At 41.5% G+C, this 23,885-nt stretch overlaps 1 protein-coding gene across 3 annotated transcripts in view; it reads right to left on the reverse strand.

Moving 5' to 3' along the window:
- The window catches only part of DRD2 (dopamine receptor D2), a 530,501-nt gene that overhangs the window by 109,720 nt on the left and 396,896 nt on the right, over window positions 1-23,885 (reverse strand). For all 3 annotated transcript variants that reach the window (XM_089673079.1, XM_089673077.1, XM_089673078.1), the window contains exon 3: window positions 18,079-18,188. In XM_089673079.1, coding sequence (XP_089529205.1) covers window positions 18,079-18,188 — 110 coding nt within the window. The remainder of the gene's footprint in view (window positions 1-18,078; window positions 18,189-23,885) is intronic.

The raw sequence follows: 23,885 nt of genomic DNA on the forward strand, positions 1-23,885 counted from the left end.
AAATAAATGTACCCAAAAATCTCCATAGGTGACGCTTTAAAAACCTTTACAGCACACAAGTTTAGAGTTAACCATGAGCTCTGGTACTAGAATAATTGCTCTTACTCCATCGTTCACGGCGATACCTCACACCAAGATCTAGGGGGGTGTTGGGGTGGGCTGCGCCCCACCCAGATGTCACTTGCACCCCCACAAAATCCCCTGCCCTCCTCAAACACTGAGCCCGACTGCCGAGATTCTTTTCCTATCCCTGCACACAGAGAAGGCACAGGTATCAGAGCTCCTCCTTATACAGCACATAGCTGTGAGTTCGGATTCCTACATGCAGCCATAATCTGTACAATACAGTGTGGAGGAGTGTACATAGTAGAATAATAAATTGGAGAAATATGAAGTGGGCAGGATTGTTGGAGGAATGGGCATGAGCAGGGGCGGACTGACCATTTGGAAACTCGGGCACTGCCCGAGGGCCCGTGGTCAGTAGGGGGCCCCATGAGATGCCCCTGGTACCTTTTTCATACGCTTTTTTGAGTTTGGGCAAGGACACAGGGGTCCCATGATCCCCTATTGCCCAGGGGCCCCATGAGTTGTCAGTCTGCCCCTGGGCATGAGGTAAGCAGCTCAGGAGAAGGAGCTGCATGCAGTTTGGAAGGGGAGGGGGAAGCTGAGAGTGGAGAATGGAGGACAAGAGAGTTGGTCTGCTGAGCATGGAGCAGTTATGTCTGGGATGAGTAGGGCAGACATCATCACATCCAGTATGTGGACAGGTCACAGCAGGGGGCAGAAATACTCTATTTGTTCAGCCAGACAAGTTATCCCTCTTTATTATTCCTCTAGTTCTTTCCACTTACTCCCATGGTATATTTGTGGCGTTATATAGCATGCTATCGAGCTCTCATACACATGCAACATTCCTGCTGTCTGCATATACACACAATTATGCCAAAAGTATTGGTCGGCCTGCTTTTACACGCACATGGACTTTAATGGCACCCCAGTCTTAGTCCGTAGGGTTCAACTCTTCTGGGAAAGCTGTCCGCAAGGTTTCGGAGGGTGTCTATGGGAAGGTTTGACCATTCTTCCAGAAGCTCATTTGTGAGGTCAGGCACTGATGTCGGATGAGAAGGCCTGGCTCGCAGTCTCCACTCTAATTCATCCCAAAGGTGTTCTATGGGGTTGAGGTCAGGTCTCTGTGCAGGCCAGTCATGTTCCTCCACCACAAACTCGCTCATCCATGTCTTTGCAGACCTTGCTTTGTGCGCTGGTGTGCAGTCATGTTGGAACATCCTTAAACTGCTCCCACAAAGTTGGGAGCATGAAATTGTCCAAAATGTCTTGGTATGCTGACTCCTTAAGAGTTCCCTTCAATGGAACTGAGGGGCCAAGCCCAACCTATAAAAAACAAACCCACACCATAATCCCCCCTCCACCAAACTTTACACTTGGCACAATGCAGTCAGGCAAGTACCGTTCTCCTGGCACTTGCCAACCCAGTCATGTCCATTGGATTGCCAGACAGAGAAACATGATTTGTCAATGACGGCGTGCTTTACACCACTGCATCCAATGCTTTGCATTGCATTTGGTGATGTAAGGCTTGGATGCAGCTGCTTGGTCATGGAAACTCATTACATGAAGCTTTCTACACACTGTTGTTGTGCTAAGCTGAAGCCACATGAAGTTTGCGGACTTCTGCACACTGTGTGCTTCAGCATGCGCTGACCCCGCTCTGTCATTTTATGTGGCCTACCATTTCTTGGCTGACTTGCTATTGTTCCCAGTTGCTTCCACTTTGTTATAATCCCACTAATAGTTGATTGTGGGATATTTAGTAGCAAGGGAATTTCACGGATGGACTTATTACACACGTGGAAACCAATAAAGGTACCACTCTTGAATTCACTGAGCTCCTGAGAGCGACCCATTCTTTCTCAGATGTTTGTAGAAGCAGTCTGCATGCCTATGTGCTGGATTGTATACACCTGTGGCCATGGAGGGGATTGGAACACCTGAATCCAATGATTTGGAGGGCTGGCCCAATACGTTTGGCAATAGCATCACCCTGCTGTTATAACTCTTCTTTATATTATAAACTCTTACAGTATATTTCAACCCACCTCCCTGCATGTCTGCACTTATAGCAATAGGGTGATGCCATATTACTAATTTGTGTAATAATCCCTACAGTGTCCCAAATTACTATAAAGAAATATAACCTTCTTGATGTTATAGAATGATGCTATAACTCATCTGTATATTATTTATTAAAGGTACTACTGTATATTATATAGCACTGACAATTTACATATACGTGTACATTCATATCAGTTCTTGTCCCAAGGAGCTTACAATCTAAGGTGCTGACATCACGTGCATACATAGGCCAATTTTTAGACAGGAGCCAATTAACCCACCAGCATGTGCCACCAGGCACAGGGAGAATATACAAACACCACACAGTTACTGCCCAGGTTGGGATTCAAAGCAAGAATCCCAGTGCTGCAAGGCAGGTATGCTAAGTCCTAAACCACTGTGCTACCCATACGGTGTCCTTATCATTATATTATTCTATATAGGATCTAACCTTCCTGACATGTCTACAGTTATAGGGTGATGCTATACCCCATCGTATGTTATGTCCTATAGTGGATATAACCTTCCTGATGTGTCTGTCGCTACTGGTATGATGTTATAACTCCTAAGCCACCTGTAGTGAATTGTATTGTAGTTGCCATGTAGTTTACATGGCTTTAAATTTAAAAAAAATTTACAAGCAGTTTTTATTTACAGATCTGAATGCAGTCGCAATGTTTCCGATGTAAACTTTTACACAGGTACGTAAACATGCAGATCAGTGAGGTCCCTCTTAACACTTCTGTGGTGTGGATTGGACCACAGGTGCAGCGCAGCTTAACCACATGTTAGCGCTTTTCTATAAAGATCCCATGTCCCATGCGTTTGGTGCGCTTTCTGAAAGTGCAACAAAAATCTTGCAATGGGCTGTAAAAAACAAATGCATGTGTTTGCGCATAAAAATGCCTCTAGCTGTTCTTGGGTTGTGTCCTACATGCATACATATGTGCACTTATTTGTGAATAAAATACCATGCACCCCGATACTGAGTGCCTTCTCCCATCCCTGTACTGCACACAGCCTGGGCACAGGTAGCAGAGCTCCTTCTCCCCGCACAGCACATACTGTAGCTGAGTTTGTATTCTTTTACACAACCACAGTGTGCAGGAATGGGAGTAGGAGCTTTGTCAAGTGTCCTGGCAATATGTATACAGATGTAAATGGATGAAAAAAATGGAACGCCTGTGTGAAAGGACCCCTAGGGGCTAGCACTCCTACCCTGCTGCAGGTGTTTATTACAAGGAACAGCAGATTACCCACTTGACCTCCAGAGGATTTACCCCCCTTAATGACCAGGCCTCTTTTTGCTACTCGGCGCTGCACTAATTCAACTGATAATTGCGCGGTCATGCAATACTGCACCCAAATGAAATTTACGTCCTTTTTTTCACACAAATAGAGCTTTCTTTTGGTGTAATTTGATCACCTGTGCGCTTTTTATTTTTCACGCTATAAACAAAAAAAAGCCAAAAATTTTGAAGAAAAACAATATTTTTTATTTTCAGCTATAAAAAATATATAGTAAACTCAAAGTTGGTTATAAATTTAGGCCAAAATGTATTCTGCTCCATGTTTTTGGTAAAAAAAATCCCAATGAGTGTATATTGATTGCTTTGTGTGAAAGTTATAGCGTCTACAAACTATGGTATAAATACTGCAATTTATACCATTTTTCTGCTATACAGCGCTGCGCTAGTTTAACGGACAATTGCGCAGTCATGCAATACGGTACATAAATGAAATTTACATCCTTTTTTTCCCCACAAATTGAGCTTTCTTTTGGTGGTATTTGATTGCCTGTGCGGTTTTTATTTTTTGCGCTATAAAAAAAAAGGCTGACAATTTTGAGGAAAAAACACAATATTTTGGACTTTTTGCTATAAAACATGTCATGTTAAAAAAAAAATGCAAAAATCAAATTTAGTCATAACTTTCTGCCAAAATGCATTCTGCGACATGTCTTTGCTAAAAAAAAACCCCAATACGTGTAAATTAATTGGTTTACGTGAAAGTTATAGCGTTTACAAATGGCGGGAAAGATACTGGGATTTTTAGTTTTTTTTTATACTAATAATGGCGGCGGTCAGCGAATTATGGCGGCGATCAGGGACTTATGGCAGCGACCAGCGACTTATGGCGGGACTGCGGGACTGTGGCAGACATTCTGACATTGGGGGGTACTGACTTGGGGTCACTGACATCCCCAAAAACACTAATACAGTGATCAGTGCAAAAAAAAAACCACTGACACTGTACTAATGGCAATGGGGAGGAAGGGGTTAACTTTATTTTGCAGGGAAGGGCTATCTGAGTGAGGGGGAGTGTTTTACTAGGGGTCGGGGGTGTGTGCTGGACGGTACAAGGCTGATCGAGAGAGAGAAACTCTTCTTTCTCGATCAGCTCGTCCTCGAGCTGTCAGGGAAGTGACAGACAGCACAGCTACTGCAGCTGTGCTGTCTGTCACTGTTTGCCGCCGATCGCCGGGAAACAGCTGGTAAAGACCGGCTGTGACCCGGCGACTGACATCCGCGGCGGTGATCGGTGGGACTGATAGGGCGGCGGCGCGCCTCGCGTGCGCCCCCTATCTGTTTACAAAACATGCGTTTTAAAACGTGGTTTTGCCTGCCAGTGCCCCCCTGCCGCCGTAATTCTACAGTGGCAGGGCGGCAAGTGGTTACACAATAGGGTAAAGCTGGCCAGCAGCAGCACAATGTTAATGTCCATGAGCAAGAATAAGCCCAGATTTATCAGAAATAAAGATCACAGGCTGAGGTTTTTCTACAATATACCCCCAAAATAAATAAAGATCTTAAAATATTACCTCCTGAGACAAAAGCCCAGTTTATTAAAGGAAGAATTACTACACAAAATGCAGTTTAACCTAAAATAAAGACACCTAAAACAAAAACATACCTCAGAAATACTTGGAAACCCCAGAATACCCCCTATAAAACATAAACCCATAAAGGGAAGTCTTGGGACAAAAAAAAAAAAAATGTGCTGTTTAACCACTTGCTAACTGCACTATAGCCGAATGCTGTTGTCCACTTCTGGGAGGGCGTCATAAGATGTCCTCGCAGAACGCGCCCTTACATGCGTCCCCAGCAGCGCGCACCCAGCAATCTCCATGATCGCTGTGTTCTATGGACACAGCTGATCACGTGATGAGGTAAAAGGGCAATCACAGCGGCCTTTTACCACGTGATCAGCTGTGTCCAATGACACAGCAGATCACGTAGTAAATACAGTTGCCGGTTATCGGCAGCACTTTCCTCACTCTGTCACAGCGCGAGGAAAGGACTGCTGATAACCGGAAAATGTGACAGAACAGATAGGCACTGATCATCAGGACATTGATGTTCAGTGCCTTGATGATCAGTGTCCTGCAGTGCCACTCAGCAGTGCCACCCACCAGTGCCCAGCAGTGCTTCCCACCAGTGCCCAGAAGTACTTCCCATCAGTGCCCCCCAGCCAGACAACTCATGGGGCCCCCGGGCAATAGGGGATCATGGGGCCCCTGTGTCCTTGTCCAAACTAAAAAAAGCCTATGAAAAAGGTACCAGGGGCATCTCATTGGGCCCCCTACTGACCCCGGGCCCTCGGGCAATACCCGAGTTTCCAAATGGTCAGTCTGCCCCTGCCCCCAGCAGTGCCACCCATCCAGCTGTACAAGCAGTTGCGCCCATCAGTGCCCAGCAATGCTGCCTATGAATGCCCAGCTGTGCCACCCAGCAGTGCTGCCAGTCAGTGCTGTCAGTCAGTGCCATCAGTCAGCGCCGCCCATCAGTGGTGCCCATCAGTGCCGCCTATCAGTGACCATCATTGCTGCATATAAATGCAGCATCATCAGTGCCTCCTCATCAATGCTCACCAGTGCCACCTGATCAGTGCTGCCTATCAGTGCAGTCTCAGCAACACACATCAGTGAAGGAGAAAAATTACCTGTTTACAAAGTTTAATAAGAAACAAAGAAACTTTTTTTTTGGTTTGCTCTTTTTTTATTTATAGTGCAAACAATAAAACTTCCCAGTGGCAATTAAATACCTCTAAAAGAAAGCTCTATTTGTGTGAACAAAATGATACAAATTTACTATGGGTACAATGTTGCATGACTTCGCAATTGTCATTTATTTTCAAATAGTTTTTATTGAGAATTTTAGATTCTTGAACAAACAGGTTAATATTTAGATACAGTCAAGTGCAAGGTTCACATAAGCGAAACAACAGAAAATGCAATGCAAATGAGGTAAGAAACCCCCACCATCCGGCTGGGAGTTCGTTTATCAAAATCATGTTTATAGGAGAGGTATTCTCATTGGATTGTGAACCAACATATTGAGTACAAGAACATGAGGGAATCAAACAGAGGGTGAAAACAGGTATAGAAGAGTGGGAGGGGGAGGGGGAAGGAAAGGCACCAATGTTCTGCGAATATTACATCTCAGAAGATTAAGGTTCGTAATCAGATAATTGAGCAATTGGGATGTTTCAGCCATCGAGACCAGTGTAGTGTGAATTTATGGTATGAGGAGTTTCGTAAGGCCGCTCTTCTTTCGATCTCACATTGTAAGTTTAGGTCAGCAACTAGACGGGCTAGTAAGGGGGGAGACGTAGAACGCCATAGTCTCATAATGTTAGTCTTAGCTGCTGCCAGAATGTGTATGATAATGGTGCGTGAGCGTATAGGAAATTGTTCTATCATTAGATGTAGAAGGGCTAATCCTGGGTTAAGAGTTATAGGGGAGTCTGTGACTGAGGATATCAATTGGAACACTTTGTTCCAATATGATTTGAGGGATTTGCAGGACCATAGTACGTGAAAAAGCGAACCAGTTTCACCACAGTGTCTCCAGCAAGTTTTTGGTCGCTGCGGCTAATAGATGGATAATTTGGCAGGAGTCAAGTAGCATTGGAGGAGAATTTTTAGATATAATTCCCAATGGGAGCTACATTTCGAAGCTTTGTATGTAGTGGTAAACGTCATTTGCCATGACTGTGGGGTTGTTGGGAGAAGAAAGTTCTTTTCCCAGTTAGTAAGGGATGATGTATGGGTTGTGAAATGCGTTTCAGTTAGTAATATATAAAAGGTAGAGATCCCTTTCTTTGGATAATTAGTTTTGTGGAGGAAATGATGTGCAGTAGCTGGGAGGTCTATCTTAATAGGCATATTTGTTTTATGAAGCAAATGGGATACTCTCCTAAAAGTGAAGTGTTCCGTATTGGGAAGATGGAATTTTTCCTGGAGTGTCTGAAATGACTCTGGTTCCTGATTGTTGTAAATATCTTGGATATGATAAATACCCAACTCTTTCCAAGATTTTAGATTCAAATGTGGGGATAGAAATTGTAGAGTGGATATGGGAGTCGGGATTGGTAAGTTAGTCTTCTGTGATTGAGTACATGTCAAGAACTCATGCCAAGCTGTTAATGAGGCTTGGATACATGGATGTGTGAGTGGATGTCCAATCTGTGTTGTAGGAGGCACGAAAAGCAAATCTGTTAAGGCACCTTGCGGATATCTGGAGGGTTCCATAATAGTCCAGATTTTTTCCTGAGTAGAGTGCCACCAGTAGAAGAGCTGGTCTAGTAGGACCGCCTGATAGTAGGATTTTAAATGCGGGAGACCAGCTCCCCCTCTGGAGGGCGGGCGGATCAGAAGGTTTGTAGAGCATCTGGGCCATTTAGCATTCCATAAGAATTTATTTAGAATTTTTTGCATTGTAGAGAAGAAGGAGGAAGGTATAGGGACTGGTAATGTGCGGAAGATATATAATATCTTTGGCAATATACACATTTTAATAGTAGCTACTCTGCCTAGCATTGATAATGTGGTTGTACGCAGGCTTCTAAGTTCCCGTGGTATGGTATCTATTAGCGGTTTAAAGTTTGCTGCATAGAGTTGGTTGGTTTTGGAGGTAAGTTTAATCCCCAAGTATGGGATACTGTGTTTTTCCCATTTAAAGGGGAATTGTTTTTCAAGGAAAGTTTGGGTCGGTATCGGGGTATGAAGGTTTAAAATTGAAGATTTGGTTTCATTGAGCTTGTAATATGATACATCTGCATAGTTTTGTATGTGTGAGCGTATTGAAATAAGAGATTTGTAAGGATTCATGATCATTAGAATAATGTCGTCTGCAAAAAGGCTGATTTTATGTTCTTGCTGAAAAAGTTTAATCCCCGAAAAATTGGGATCATTCCTAAGGTTGGATGCCAGTGGTTCGATGAGTAAGGCGAAAATTATGGGGGAGAGAGGACAGCCTTGTCTAGTACCATTGGATACTTGAACTGGTTGCGAAAGTGTGCCGTTGGTGAGGACTCTAGCCGAAGGTTTAGAGTAGAGGGATAAGATTGCTGACAGCATCCAATCCGTAATTCCTAGCTTTTGAAGTGTAAGTGACATAAAACGCCAGTGTATGCGGTCGAACGCTTTTTCTGCGTCGAGTGAAAGGAGAATTGAAGGTTGTTTGTCTGATTCGAGAAGGTGTAATAGTGATATAAGTCGACGAGTTGCATCAGGGGCCTGTCTACCTGGCACAAATCCCACCTGATCAGATTTGATTAGCGTCGGAAGGAACGTGAGGAGTCGTTGAGCTAATATCTTGGCATATATTTTCAGATCCGTATTAAGTAGTGAAATTGGTCTATAGTTTTGGACTAATTGGGGGTCTTTACCCGGTTTCGGGATAGTAGAAATTATTGATTGTAGCATGTCAGGAGGGAATTCTCCTTTAGAAGCAACGTGGTTATAGAGGTCAGATAGGTGTGATTTGAGATTAGGCGCGAACGTTTTATAAAATTCATTGGTAAAGCCGTCGTTACCCGGAGATTTGTTCATGGGAAGTTTGTTTATGATTTTCTCAATCTCTGCAGGTGAGATCGGCACAGAGAGGGAGGCTAATTGGGTGGGCGTAAGTTGGGGAAGTTTAGTATGGCTTAGGAAAGTCTCGATCGACGGGTTTGTTGGTTGAGTTGTGTCAAGGTCATCTTTTATGTTATATAATGATTGATAGTAACATGCAAACGCATTAGCTATGTCTTGTGGGTTAGATAGAGGAACACTGGAAATAGGATGCTGAATTGTAGCTATTTTGTTTTTAATACGTTTCTGTTTAATAGTTTTGGCAATAAGAGAGTTAGTTTTATTACCAAGTGCATAGTATTGGGATTTTGTTTTTTGGAGGTTTGTATCATAATCGTGTAAGAGAGCAGTGCGGAGGTTGTCCCTATCTCGGTTTAAGGCCGCGGTTGTGGTAGCGTTTGGGTGTTGTTTATTAATATCCTCGTTTCTACGAATAGAAGCAAGGAGTAGGTCAATTTGCTGAGACCGCTGTTTTTTAACGCGAGAAGTTAATTGGATGAGGATACCTCTCATATAAGCCTTATATGTTAACCAAAGTGTGGTAATAGAAATTTACGGAGTAACGTTAGTTTAAAAAAAAAGGTCATGTGCTTCTAATATGGATTTCTGGTTTTCTGGTGTATTCAAAATTGTAGAGTTGAGTCTCCAAATAGGTGGGATCGCCGACCGCTGGGTGTCCTCCAAGGATACGGTGATCGGTGCATGGTCAGACCAGGTTATAGTACCAATGTGAGAGGACATCACGTGTTGTAGAGTCCATTTGTCCGTGATGAACATATCAATTCTAGAGTATGACAGATGTGGCGGTGAAAAGTAGGTGTAGTCTCTTTCCGCACCATGCTGACATCTCCAGATGTCATATAAGTCATGGTCGTGCAGAAAACGGTTAAAGTTGAGGTTGCTGGGTTTTTTATTTGAAGAAGAGTCTAGGAGTGAGTCACTGAGAACATTAAAGTCTCCGCCAATAATAAGTCTGCCTTGCTGATGTTGGGAGATGAGATTCTGGAGTTTCCGATGAAATTTAAGTTGTTTACTGTTAGGGCCATAAACGTTCACTAAGGTGTGTGAAATCTCATTAATTTGGCATATCATAATAATATAAAGACCTTGCGGGTCAATTACAGTAGAGGTAAGTTTGAAAGAAAGGGCATCGTTAACCCGATAATAACTCCATTCTTTTTTTTCCCGTTCGTTGCCATGAATAGTTGAGAGAAGCGAGGTAGATACAGCTTAGGAATTTTATCCGTGGCAAAGTGCGATTCCTGTATGAAGAGTAAATCTGTTTGAAACTTTCAGACCTCTCTTGCTAGCATTGATCTCTTAAAAGGGGAGTTGAGGCCTCGCACATTAAAAGATTTGATGATAATCATTTGTAAATGGGGTCTCGGAGTACAGACATATTCGTGGTGTTTTTTATTCTATTGGTAGTCAAGGTCACGGGGAAGAAGTTTTGCGTCAAAAATGAACATTTGTTGGTGCCATTGGAAGGGGTAAGTGAAGAGGGAAAAATAACACTAAAAAAACACTTGCACATAAAGCAAGTAAACGGTGTAGCCAGGATTGCTACATCAAAGGTGGGGGAATCAAACAGGATATGACCCTCGATAGTGTCATATCTAAACACAACTGTGGAATTACAGATCATTGGGTTCAGGCCGAACGCCAGCAATATGAGAGTTCAGAGAACGCCTCTAGGGAAAGAGGAAAGAAAATATAACCACGGCTAGTGCCGCTTAGCCCTTCAGGTTGCTTCCATGTTTTGCACAGAACCAGGGTTGTTCTTCTGTGGATCCGCAGGTAAAATGCTCCAGGCCTTAAGGAAGTCCAGACCGGCCTCTAGATTTTTAATAGTATAGATTCTGCCTTGATGACGCACTATTATTTTAGTGGGGAATCCCCATTGATAGGCCATATTGTGATTTCTAAGCGCTTTCGTGATTGGTATCATTTTTTTCCTGTTGGCAAGTGTGGCTTTAGATAGATCCTCATAAAGACGCAAAGTTGCGTGTGAGGACGGTAGTGGAGGTGGATTCCTGGCCGCCATCATAATTCTCTCCTTAATATGGTAGAAGTGAATTCGGACGAGCACGTCTCTAGGAATGGTTGCGGACAAGAATGAAGGCTTAGGCAGTCGATGTGCTCGATCGATTATGGCCTCTACCTCAGAGAGTGTGGGGATAAGCAGCTTAAAGAAGTGATGTAGATATGGTAGTAATGCCTCGTTAGACACCGTTTCGGGAATTCCTCTAAATTTGATGTTATTACGGCGTGATCGATCCTCCATATCGGCCAATTTCAGGTTGATTTGTTCGATATCTAACGTGTGATCCGCATGAGCATCAATCAAATCATTGTGCGCTTCCACTATGTCCGCTATGTTGGTTTCAACATGGCGGATCCTGCGTTCCTGTCTTTGGACCAGAGTAGTAATTTGGGACAGTGGTGCGGAAATATCATTATGCAAAGTTTGGCGCAATAGTGTCAGCATATTCTTCATACAGATTTCGGTTAGCGGTTGGTCAGATGCTGGGAATGTGTCTAAGTCAGGCAGATTGGGAAGTGGTGGTTGAGGCGTAAAGTTTAGGGCCTGGCATGCGTCCTCAGGGTCTCTATCAAGCCGCGGCTTTGATTTTACAGGGCTGCAGGACGTGGGAGACAATGGGGGAGACAACTCACCCGGATCCCCTGGATAGAGTTGGTGCTGCAGCCTGGGATCCACAGGCTGGGAGTTGTAGTCCCCCTCCTAGCTGCTGCTGACTCCCTGCATCTCTGCATGGCGGCCGCCATCTTGGATTCCCGGCTGAACGGCCGGGAAGAAATTAGTTAGCTTCCCTGGTCGCCCCGGGCTTTTTTTCCTGCGGGGCATGTCTAGTGGGCTGCGGGCACCCTCCGTGATCAGCTGTGTATGGTTTGTTTTCCCCGGGGCCGTAGTGTGCCGCTTCAGTGCTGGTGGGTGGACGGAGCAGCCCCCAGTCCCCGAGCCGGCCACGCATGCGCCCTCGCAATTGTCATTTAAAGTGCAACAGCGCTGAAAGCTGAAAATTGGCCTGGGCATGAAGGGGGTAAAAGTGCCAAGTAGGCAAGTGGTTAAGGGACAATATCTAAAAGTAACTGCTGACCTCAAATACACCCACAAAAAAAAAAACACAATCCCGTCTAGAGCAAAAGAAGGCAACAAATGGTTTGATTGCCCAAATGGCTATCAGTCAAAATCAAAGTGCAAGTTTCTAACTGACCCTTATCTCTCCCTATGCAGTTTGTCAGTTCCCATTTTCTTTCCCTAAAGCATCTTAAGATACACTGACACTTTGTGGTGTATTTATAGAAAATGTACACAGCAATTCACCCAGTGAAAGTGCATGTACATCCATTCTATAAATGGGACGTGAATGTTATTAGTCTTTTTTTTTCGAATATTTTATTCATTAATTTAGCTCTGGCTCCCTGGTCTCCTCATCCCACGCCCAACTGCAGCACTTCTCCAGGACTTCCCCCATCCTCTGGAACTCCCTACCCCAATCTATCAGACTGTCACCTTCCCTCCTCACCTTCAGGCGCACCCTGAAAACCCATCTCTTCAGGGAAGCCTACCCCACTCTCACCTAACAACTGATCTCCTCCACTTCTCCCACCATTCCATCCCCCACAGCCACTTCCTCCTGTACCACTATCCCCTCCCTCCTAGATTGTGAGCTCAAAAGAGCAGGTCCCTCGAACCCCTCGTGTATTGTACTGTTACTGTTTTGTCTCATGTTCTGTCCCCCTTGCTATTGTACAGCGCTGAGCAAACCCTTTGGCGCTATATAAATACTGTATTATAATAATAATAATAATTAATTTAAAATAGACAATACCACATTTTGACACTAGATGGCACTAAGTAGCACAGGAATTTTTGCATTAGGCCACTAGATGGCCCTAAGTATTATAGGAAATTAGTATGATATCTAGCAATAGCTAGTGGCCCAATGTGGTATTTTCCACTTCAAATGAAAAAAAAAATCAAATCAAACAGGAAATAGCTGAATAACATTTGTTTTGCCCAGTTTGCACACAATTAATGCACATGCACTATAACTGAGCGAATTGTTATGCAAATATTTTTACTAATAAACCCCTATGTCTGCTCTCTGCCCCTCCTTTATTGTTGGAGCTGACTTATTCAAAAGCCCCCTTACTGGTCCTTCTAAACCAGCTGGCCATAGTTCAATGCAGTGCACAATGGTTTATAAAAAAAAAAAAATTCCTGGGCATATCCGCACATAAATTTGACAGGACCATAAATCTAAAACCTGCCAGATTCACACTGAGCCCATAATGGAGGTCAATTTCTGGTTATAATAATCTTAACAAATTAGCAAAGTGTCAGTTTATTGCTATTGTTTATTACATCAGCTTTTGGACAAATTGAAGAACAAGTCACAATTTCATTGTATTGCACATAGAAGCCCCAACTTGGACATAGAAACACAGAAAAGTGGTCCATTGAGTCTGACCATTTTTTTTTCTTTTCTTTGAGTATAGCTCTATGTTTGTCCCAAGCATGTTGACTGACTCAGTACTTCTTATGGAAGTTTATTCCAGGCAGCAACTACTCTTTCAGAAAAATAATACTTTCTAAGATTAGTTTTCTACTTTCCTCCAGTTAGTTTGAGATCGTGTCCCCGTGCTTGATCTTGGTTTCATATTGAAAATCCTGCCCTCCTGAATCTTATTCACCCCCTTGACGTGTTTAATGATTTCGCTCATATCTCCTCTTTCTCTTCTTTCCTACAGACTGTACATGTTAAGTTCCTGAAGTCACTCTTGATATGTTCTATCCCTCAGACCTTTCACTGTGTTTGTTATCAGTCTCTAGACTCATTCTATTTTATCAATATCTTTTTGTAAGTGAGGTCTCCAGAACTGCATACAGTATTCTAAATGAGGTCTCACTAAAGAGCTACTGTTTACAGTGGTGTATTTAGGTTTTGTGCTGCCCTAGGCAACAGAAAATGCCCCCCGGAGAGAGCCTGACATTAACCAACAACACCCCTGCCCCCCACCCGAGAGCCTTCCACTACCATTGCTCCCATACACCGGCCACTCCCCTGCCAGCGAGAGAGAGAAAAACAGACTCACCTTCACAGCTCTGGACATGCCCGGGAACAAGAGTTAAGCAGCCCGCAGCCTCTCTCAGATCCCACCTGGTCCCCAAGCCGCATGTGTCCCCTCTTCTGTCCCTTCTTCCAGGGTGGTGGTGCTGCCCCCCTGAAAAATGCCGCCCTAGGCAAATGCCTTGTTTGCCTTGTGATAAATACACCCCTCACTGTATATAGGGTAGTCAGGACCTCCTTCCACTTACTGGTGACCCTTCGAGTAATGCACCCAAGAATTCTATTTGCTTTTCCCACTGCCTGGCCACACTGTTTGCTCATTTTGCAATTATCTGAAATTAATGCCCTCAAATCTTTTTCCTCTATAGTGCTGGCCAATACTATATCCCTAATATTGTACTCTCTCAAGGGATTATTTTTCCCTAGGTGCATCATTTTACATTTAAAAACATTGAACTTCAGTTTCCACTGCATTGATCAACCTTCCAGCAACCAAGACCTCCCCGCTGTGCCATGTTTCAATCTTGGATGGAAGGTCACTGCTTCCAAATTCTCTCCATGATTCTTGAATCTAAAGACTCAAGTGTGGGAATCAGATGGAGCTTGTCCTTGTTCTTATACATCATCCACAGGAAAAGTAGCCACACACCAATGACCTCAGCATTCAATAAAACTTTATTATTTTTGAGAACAAACACATAGAAGCCCCACCTGGGACCTGCTTTCTTATTCGTTGGGTGAACCCATCCTTGGGTGAAGTGAATCCTAGTAGAGAGATCCCATGTACTGTAGAGCTTCTATGTGCATGTTCTCCGGGACAATAGTTTTTTTGCATGCTAAGCTATTTAGACTATAGTCGTATTTTTGCTTTAAAATAAATTTGTGAGTTGACTATGATTCATTTAAAAGGAAGTAAAAATGACAATAATGTATTCAATCCATGGTTTAAAAAAACCACAAGGAGAAAATTACATCCGACAGCTCTTATCATGTTACCAAAACTTCATAAATCATATTTCCAGTTTCATACATATTTATTTAATGTGCAGTTTAGACATCATATAATACCGGAAAAAAATCATAAATTTTTTTTCTCTATGGTCGTCAGTGGGAAATCTATGTTTGGCAAATGACAGTCAATGCTTTAAAAGCTCAGTGAATGACAGTCACTTAATGTGTAACTACAGCATAAAACGTGAATCAGTATAGGACTGGTAGTGGGGTGGGAGGGTGAACGCAGCGGGAGCTTCAGTATAAGTGTAACTGCACCATTCCTTTAAAGGATTTCTGGGGAAAAAAGGCTTTTCTAAAAAAATCCTTTCTGCTTTTAGAAAGAGTTTTTACATCAACGTATTTAGTAACAGACGTCACAAGTCATGGCATGTGATACCGATAGCCTGATGTAAATAAAAGACAAGACTTTTGATATGTCAAGGTGTACTGTTAAAGATTCATATTTTCTTTATGATTTGTATTCTTATGCTTGTTCATTGGCTAATCTTTAATGATCTTCGACCACAAAAAGGTTGATCCAGTTGGATATTCATTAGTACATTATTAAATGTATTATTTTTCGCCATCTAGTGTAAGTACCAGAATTTTAAATGATATCATCATCTTATAATCAACCCATAGAGAAGCATTAATTTCAGGACTAGGGTGCAAGGGTGTGTAAAGTGGACCTTCACCCCAGAGGACAAAGTCCCCTTCCTCTACCATACTTGAATATTTTGTGTTTCTTATTTTTTTAGTGTAAGGTAGCAATTCCGCCTTTCTTGCCTAGGTGAAAACGATATTAAGCACATGTGCGCAGATGTGTTAAAGAGCTTTTCTAAGCTTCAGGAACTAGCAGAATATGTGCAGGCTTTCATGCACACATCTTCAAGAATGGCAAAGCCAAGGGGCTTTGGGACCATTTTTCTGTGCATGCACAATTCGGCACGGGTGCAAGTGAGCCCCAGGGCTCTGCATGGCCCCAAGTGCAGTGCAGAGCCCTTCGGCACATCTGTGCATGTGCCAGTCAATCAAAAATGGCAATTCTGGTGGAGGGGGCAGATCTATGATGAAAGGCACTGAAGTTCCTCTTTAACCACTTGCTCTCTAGAGAATTTTCCCCCCTTCCTGATCAGACCATTTTTTGCTATACGGCACTGTGTAATTTTAACTGAAAATTGCGTGGTCATGAAACGCTGCACCCAAATTAAACTTTTTTTCTCACAAATAGAGCTTTCTTTTGGTGGTATTTGATCTCCTGTATGTTTTTATTTTTTGTGCTATAAGCAAAAAAAGACCAACAATTTTGAAAAAAAACAATATTTTTGACTTTTGCTCTAAAACATATCCAGTAAAAAAAAAAATACAATTTCATCATAAATTAAGGCCAACGTGTACACTGCTACATATATTTGCTAAAAACAAATTCCAATATGTGTAAATTAATTGGTTTACGTGAAAGTTATAGCGTCTACAAATGGCGGTATATATACTGGAATTTTTACTTTTTTTTGTTAATACCAGTAATTGCGGCGATCAGCAACTTATAGTGGGACTGCGGCAGACATTCTGACACTGGGGGGGCAACTGACTAACTGTTACTGACATCCCCAGTGACACTACAGTGGTCAGTGCTAATAAAAAGCACTGGCACTGTTCTGATAACACTGGACAGAAAGGGGTTAACATCTGGGGCGATCAAAAGGTTAAGGTGTGCTGTGTGTGTTGTACTGTGTGCTGTGTGTGTGCTTTACTAGGGAGGCATGTTGTTTTGTATTGCTCTGCTTTGGAGAGCACTACAAAGCAGTGTGCTGGAGCTGACAGGGAGAGATCTGTATTGTTTACATACAGACCTCTCCCCCATCAGTGATAGTCGGCAATCACCAGGTGCCGGTGGGGAATCTCCTTCCGGGACCCAGTTATTGACAGCTGTAGCCACCAATGGCAAGCCCTACCCGGAAATACAAAAGCACGTGTGTGTGTGTGTGTGTGTATATATATATATATATATATATATATATATATAATTTATTTATTTATTTATTTCAGGTACTTATATAGCGCTGTCAATTTTACGCAGTGCTTTACACATATATAGTACATTCACATCAGTCCCTAACCCTCAAGGGGCGTACAATCTAAGATCCCTAACTCACATTCATACATACATATACTAGGGCCAATTTAGACAGGATCCAATTGACCTACCAGCATGTCTTTGGAGTGTGGGAGGAAACCGGAGTACCCATATATATATATATATATATATATATATATATACACGATTTTGCGCAGCCCTAAAGCCCTGTAGCAGTAATTGTGCTATAGGGTGGCGGAGAAGTGGTTTATTTATATTGTTCTTGTAAGAAATATGCTGATAAGAGAAGAGAGCAGGGGATGAACTCATCAGTTAGTGGATGCTCTTTCACTAACCAGTCAGCATGTTGGCTGGATAGAGCATTTAACTGGATATTTAATGGTTTGTCTTGAGTTTAGCTTTAAAAAAAAACTAAATAAATGAAAGCTTGCAAGAGTCTCCTCTATAATATCCCCATCAGATGAGTACATCAGGGAAATGTAGAGGATGATCTGCCAGATGCCTGTTGATTAATTTTTCCAGTGTCTAAGCAAAACTCAAATATGACTTTCTGGTGCTTTGACCCTTTAACATGGTATCCATCTCTTTAAATTAATCTTTATTCAACTTCAATTTTTCAAACATGAATTGCATTAAGGACAGCTTGTGACTTAACAGCTTCACATTGTATTACACTGAAGGTACATTAGACTCTAGATGGAAAAGTATAAAGATTTGAAGGGCACCAGATAGAATCTACAGAAGAAAATGGACTATTAAACATGACACGCTTTGTATTATAGAATAGGCTTGAGAATTATGTTTTAAGAACTTTGGCAAGTGTCAGCACTACATGTTCCTTTCCCCGTGACATGCACAATGCAGAAAGTTACACCTGTTCAAACAGAATTGTCTCTTACCTGTCAATGCTGATGGCACACAGATTAAGGATACTTGCTGTACACATCATAACATCAAGGGTGACAAAGATATCACAGTGGATCCGACTAAACCTCCACTCGCCAACCACCTAGGAAGTAGAAAGAGCAGGCAGAACAGAAAATCAATAGTGTAGATGTGTATCTCATGAAAAAGAATTAACTTGCCAAGAGGCTGAAAATTCTGAAAACCTGTAAGAGGTTTATATGGTATATTTATACCAGATGTGTGCGGAGATAACAAGAGATAGAGAACTATAAAGCAATCTTTTTATGTGAGATAAAAAAAAGTGATTTGTCATGGACATTGAGAGTGACAGTAAAGTTAAGTATTAGGATAAAATGAACATGGCACATTAAATTTAATGGGACCTGGAAGATTTCAGGCTGTTCTTTTTTCCTTAAAAAGTGAAGGAAAAAACCATAAATAATTTGATTAATGCAGCACCACCATTTCTCCAGACTAGGTTAAGTCAAAGCATTTAGGAACTGTATTTACAGTCAAAGTGTATGGCTGAGCAAATAAAATAAAGATTATAACGGGAAATTTACTAAAAATGGAGTGTGTAAAATCTGGTGCCGCTGTGCATGGTAGTTAATCAGGTTCTAACTTCTTCAGCTTGTTCAGTTTAGCTTTGACAAAGAAACCTGCAGGCTGATTGGTTTTCTCCAGGTTGCCAGGAAAAAGTGTGCATATATGGAAGGAGTGCCAAAAGATAAAATTCCAAATCAGGGGCGGACTGACCATTTGGAAATTCGGGCACTGCCTGAGGGCCCAGGGTCAGTAGGGGGCCCCATGAGATGCCCCTGGTACCTTTGTCATAGGCGTTTTTGAGTTTGGGCAAGGACGCAGGGGCCACATGATCCCCTTTTGCCCGGGGGCCCCATGAGTTGTCAGTCCGCCCTTGGTCCAAATTCATTCTGGAGTCCAATTTGGACTTGTATCTTTTGGTCTGGTGCTCCTTCCATATATGCACTCTTTTTCCTGGTGACCTGCTGGAGTACCCGCACTAGGGTAGCCTTGCCTGTTGTGAGAAACCTAACCTGAGCCAATAGGCTCTTCAAATGTTTTTTGCCCTCTCAGTACTTTTTATAAACTCTTATCAAAGTCCCAGTACCTCTTGGATGTCCTTTTTTTCAATGGTTTTTATGCAGAGCTGCACCAGATTTTGCATGTTCTAGTTTTAGTAAATTTCCCCCATACAGGATGTTTCATACATGCTCATTCCCCCATGTTTTTTCTCTTTAAAAACACTACAAAAAAACTGTTGATTCTGCCAGAATATAGTGAGCTCATTGTGATGGTGCCAGGCTTACTATCCTACCTCTGCAACCAGGATGTGATGTTTTGCACTCCCAACCTCACCTGGGGCAGAGATTTTTCAACTTGTAAGATAACATTCTAAGCACCAGCCAACTGAGAATGATCATCAATGGGGTTGGGTAACTCCACAATGAATCCTTTACACGCACAGTAGCCACCACCACATGTTTGTATAGAAACCCACACTGTTTACAGCAACTGCTATAGAAATTCTGAAGAGGTAATTCTGTGAGACTATGTCTAGACAAGGACGTACAGCGTTTACAAAGAGCAAGGATTCTTTCACTTCTTATTTTGAGTGCTTAGAGATTGAATGTAACATTGTTTTTAAAATATTTTATTAGAAAAGAAAAAGGATACAAGAAATGATTTACAGAAAAAAGGAATATTACAAAACAGACAATAGTGGAATAAACATGATTAACAATGAAAGATATTTGGAAATGTACAATTTGCTTCAGAGTAATTCTGAGCTGAGTCACTGGCTCTTCCATAAATGACTCTTCCAGTATTCTTAGCAGATTTAATTCCAAACAAGAACTACCAAGCAACAGATGGAGCCATTTTTTTCTGGCCCAAGAAGAGGGTGCATACAGAAGTTCCTTAACCAATGAAAGGGTCTGAGTAGTATGCTGAGGAGTGATGAATGGGTGTTGGAGTATTTATAATGCTCTAGTCGACATTCCCCCTAACTATATCAGTGCTTCCAGATGGTCATGTTATACAGTTTAACAACCAGCCATTATTCCACAGAATGAAATTAGGATTTGTCACACCCCAAACATGATACGTAACTCTTCCTCAGAAGGGGCATTGTGTCCCACCAGCTTTCTGCTCCTCAAAATATAGGCATGTCTGGTATTTTCCTGATCATTTTCTTCTTCTGCATTTGTGTAATCATATGTTATGAATGTACCCCCATCATAGTACTAAATATAAATTATGAGGTGATTTTGATTCTGGTAATTAAAGACAAAGGCCAGGATGAGTGCTTTAAACCATTCTTTAGACTGCTTAAGAACTATTAACAACAGCTATTTGCAGGCTTTGACTTAAAGGATAAGTTCACCTTTCGTAACATGTTACAAGTTACACCCAAATTCAGGGTGTAACATGACCAGCCCCCACACCCCCCAATCCACATTCTGGCAGCTTGCGGGGGATCTTCTGCTCCCCACTAGCTGTCACAATTTTTTAAAAAAACATGGCCGTGTGGGGCGCTGCTCACCCAGCAGCATCACTCATTCAATGTTCTGTGATTGAGACCACTACAAGTTCCGACAGCTTTTGAGGCTTTCAGCTTGTAGTTGTCAATGAACTAACACAGAACTGTGGAGCGCCATAATAGTTCACTGAGCCTTCCTGTCAGTAACTATCTGATTGCCCATACGTGATGTACGAGCAAGCAGATATACTAACAGGTCAGTGGGAGACCTGCATGGCACCAGTGATCTGCTGATCGCTGGTGCAATACTTTAGAGGCTCCAGAAACAAAAAATACTAAATGCTAATTTTTTACCTGCATAAAAAATGTGCATTTAGTATTTTTTGTTAACCGGTGAACTTATCCTTTAATGGAGGTTTAGGACACCCAATTACAGCCATGCTGCATTCAAATCTGTGAGGTCTATGCTAGAGGTTTTATGAAATGGAAATTTTATAATTAGGAGTCTTTTACTTGATCTTCTTGAGCTGGTTATTGTAGGGGTTGGGGGTATATGAAATATTGCAGATCTCTGTCTGCCCCAGACTAAAGATCTACAGTGTGTGTATATATATATATATATATATATATATATATATATAAAACCAACTTTTTTTCGTAATCTACAGTGTATATATATATATATATATATATATATATATATCCAACTTTTTTTCGTAATTGTTTCTGTTTACCTTTTCCTAACAGATAGATAGATAGATATAATCTGTTAGCAAAAGGTAAACAGAAACAATTACGAAAAAAAGTTGGTTTTACTGATTAGCGCAACTCAAAGGAACTTTTTATGTCTCCATATCAAACAATGAATTACTGTAACAGTAATATTGTTGTAACCTATTTTTCCACAAAGCATATTAAATGCTGATCAATACACTACTAAAGTGAACTCTTAGATCTTGTTTTTTTTATAGACGAAAGTAAGGTACCTGCCCACATACAGTATGCCCAACAGTTACAGACGTATTGTTGCTGTTTGGGGAAAAAAGTATTGACAATGAAATAAATAGGGGGTGGTTTTTGGATTTCTCCCTACTTATATTAAAATCATGTACTATCTTGTCGGTCCGTATAATTAGCTAGTATATCTAACCTCTGACAATATTGATGGTAGTAATATATTACAATATTAGCTATAATAATAAACACAATGCTCAAAGAAGCAAGGTCTTATTTATTTACAAATAAAGTAAAACACTAACAGAGAAATCTAAACATATATTATAGAGCATATAGAAATAAAAGAGCAAGGATGAAACGTTACGTACATTCATCCTTTATATTTAGTATCTGGCTGGTCTCTGGGTAGTCCCTTTACTACCCAAGCATGGCTGGGCCTTGCATTTAAAGCACTTACAGATACCATCCACACAACCACCTTCGAAAAGCCGGGTGTAGTCCTCCATCTAATGAGCGACAATCGATCACTTAAAAGGGGCTGTCCTCCCTAATCACAAGGACCTATAGTATTACACCAGCCATCCTCCTGGAAATATGTTGTCTCCTTCAGGGGGCACTGCTATATTGCCAAAAATGCCTTGACCCAGGTCAACATTCCAGTCCACATCCAATTTCTTCCTTTTGGCTAGAAGCCATGTAATCTGTCATTTTATTGTTCATGTCACCAGGGAATCTGGGCTGAGGCTTTCTTGTCTCCATGCCCCATCGCTAGGGGATATGTGTGAACTGCCAGGACCAGGATTTTGGTATGCAATCTTTGGTTATACACACCCTGCTATAAATTCTAGTTTTACTGACACTCCAAGATGACATCCAACAGGTCAAATGGTTCTTTGTTAACCAGGCAGTAAGAATCCATAAATGTCTGATAAAAAAACATGCTGCCTTTCAACACACAATTTTCAAAATTTCTCTTGGCTTGATATGGAGGCTCTGTATTTTACATGTTTATATAAAAGGATTCATTTGACATTTTTAGGTTAATGTAAGTACTCTTTTGTATACATTCATTTAATTTTCCTGTTTAAATACATGTACTACATTTTTAAAGCTGTAAAATAAAATGGCATCAATTATTTCAATTACTTCAGTTTCTGTCACTTAAAATTAGACTTCTTGGAGGAGTTTTTAGCATTATTTTTATTATTAACCACTGTTCTAATTTATGTAGGAAAAAAAATAGTACACCAAATTACAGTTGGTACTGCAATTAATTGTAGGAATCTTAGATAGGAGTCTATCAAAATCATTGATATTCTTTAGCCTTAGTTCCTGGAAATCACCTAAAGATTTAAATTTAAAGTAGTTGTAAAGGTATAAGGTTTTTACATTAATGCATTCTCTTCGTTAAGGTAAAAAACAAATCTCTGAAGAAAATCCCCCCCAGCCACCCTAAATACTTCCGAGCCTCATCTTGACCCAATGCTGTGCCCAAGAACAGAAGTTCTCTTTACTTTCTATCTTCTCACTGGCCATGGAGGCAGCATCAGGAGTTATTGGTTCCTGCTGCTGTCGGTCACAACCTGTGAGACATTTGGGATTGAGCCCACACGAGTGCCCCCATAGCAAGCGGCTTGCTATGGAGGCAATCGACAGGGGAGAGGATCCAGGGGTGCTGCCAGGGGATCCGAAAGGAGGAGGATTGGGACTTATCTATGCAAAACCACTGCACAGAGCAGGTAAGTATAACATGTTTATTAATTTAAAAAAATCATGTTTACAATTACTTTAAGATTTTCCCCATTTCAACTATTCAACAATTTTGCTTTACATCTTTGATTTTACCAATGTCTTTCTTTTTACCTTTTATGAGTTTAAAAAGCATGAATTAATGTCTCTAAGCACTACCAGCATTGCACACTGGGCTTGTAGCTTGAGGAGCTACATGTATGTTGGTACCTTAAGTATTTGCTTTATAAACGAGATACAAAAAAGGCCCCCCATCAAAAAATATCAGTCTGACACTATCAGATACCAAGCTTTTGTACACCTCCAATACACTGGATCTAGTGTAGTTTTTTTTTCTTTCTAAATAGATGCAGACCAACCATGTCTTCAAGACATCATCCAAATTTGCAATTACCACTTTCTAATGGAGCACTCCTTCACTAGAGCCCATCTCCAACTTCCAAAATTTCTGAATTATTGGGATCCTTGGCTTAAAGACAATCTGAGTGTTTTCCTTAAGTAACACCCAGCATCGTGCTGGGCAATAGGATTCTATCCCATTTTTGTTGCACCACACCTTTAGGTATCATATGCTTCATGTGAACTTCCAGGACC

The sequence above is a fragment of the Staurois parvus genome, unplaced genomic scaffold (assembly GCF_062004578.1).
Source record: "Staurois parvus isolate SC_StPar_1 unplaced genomic scaffold, SC_StPar_1.0 ptg000135l, whole genome shotgun sequence".
In the NCBI taxonomy this organism is placed as follows: domain Eukaryota; kingdom Metazoa; phylum Chordata; class Amphibia; order Anura; family Ranidae; genus Staurois; species Staurois parvus.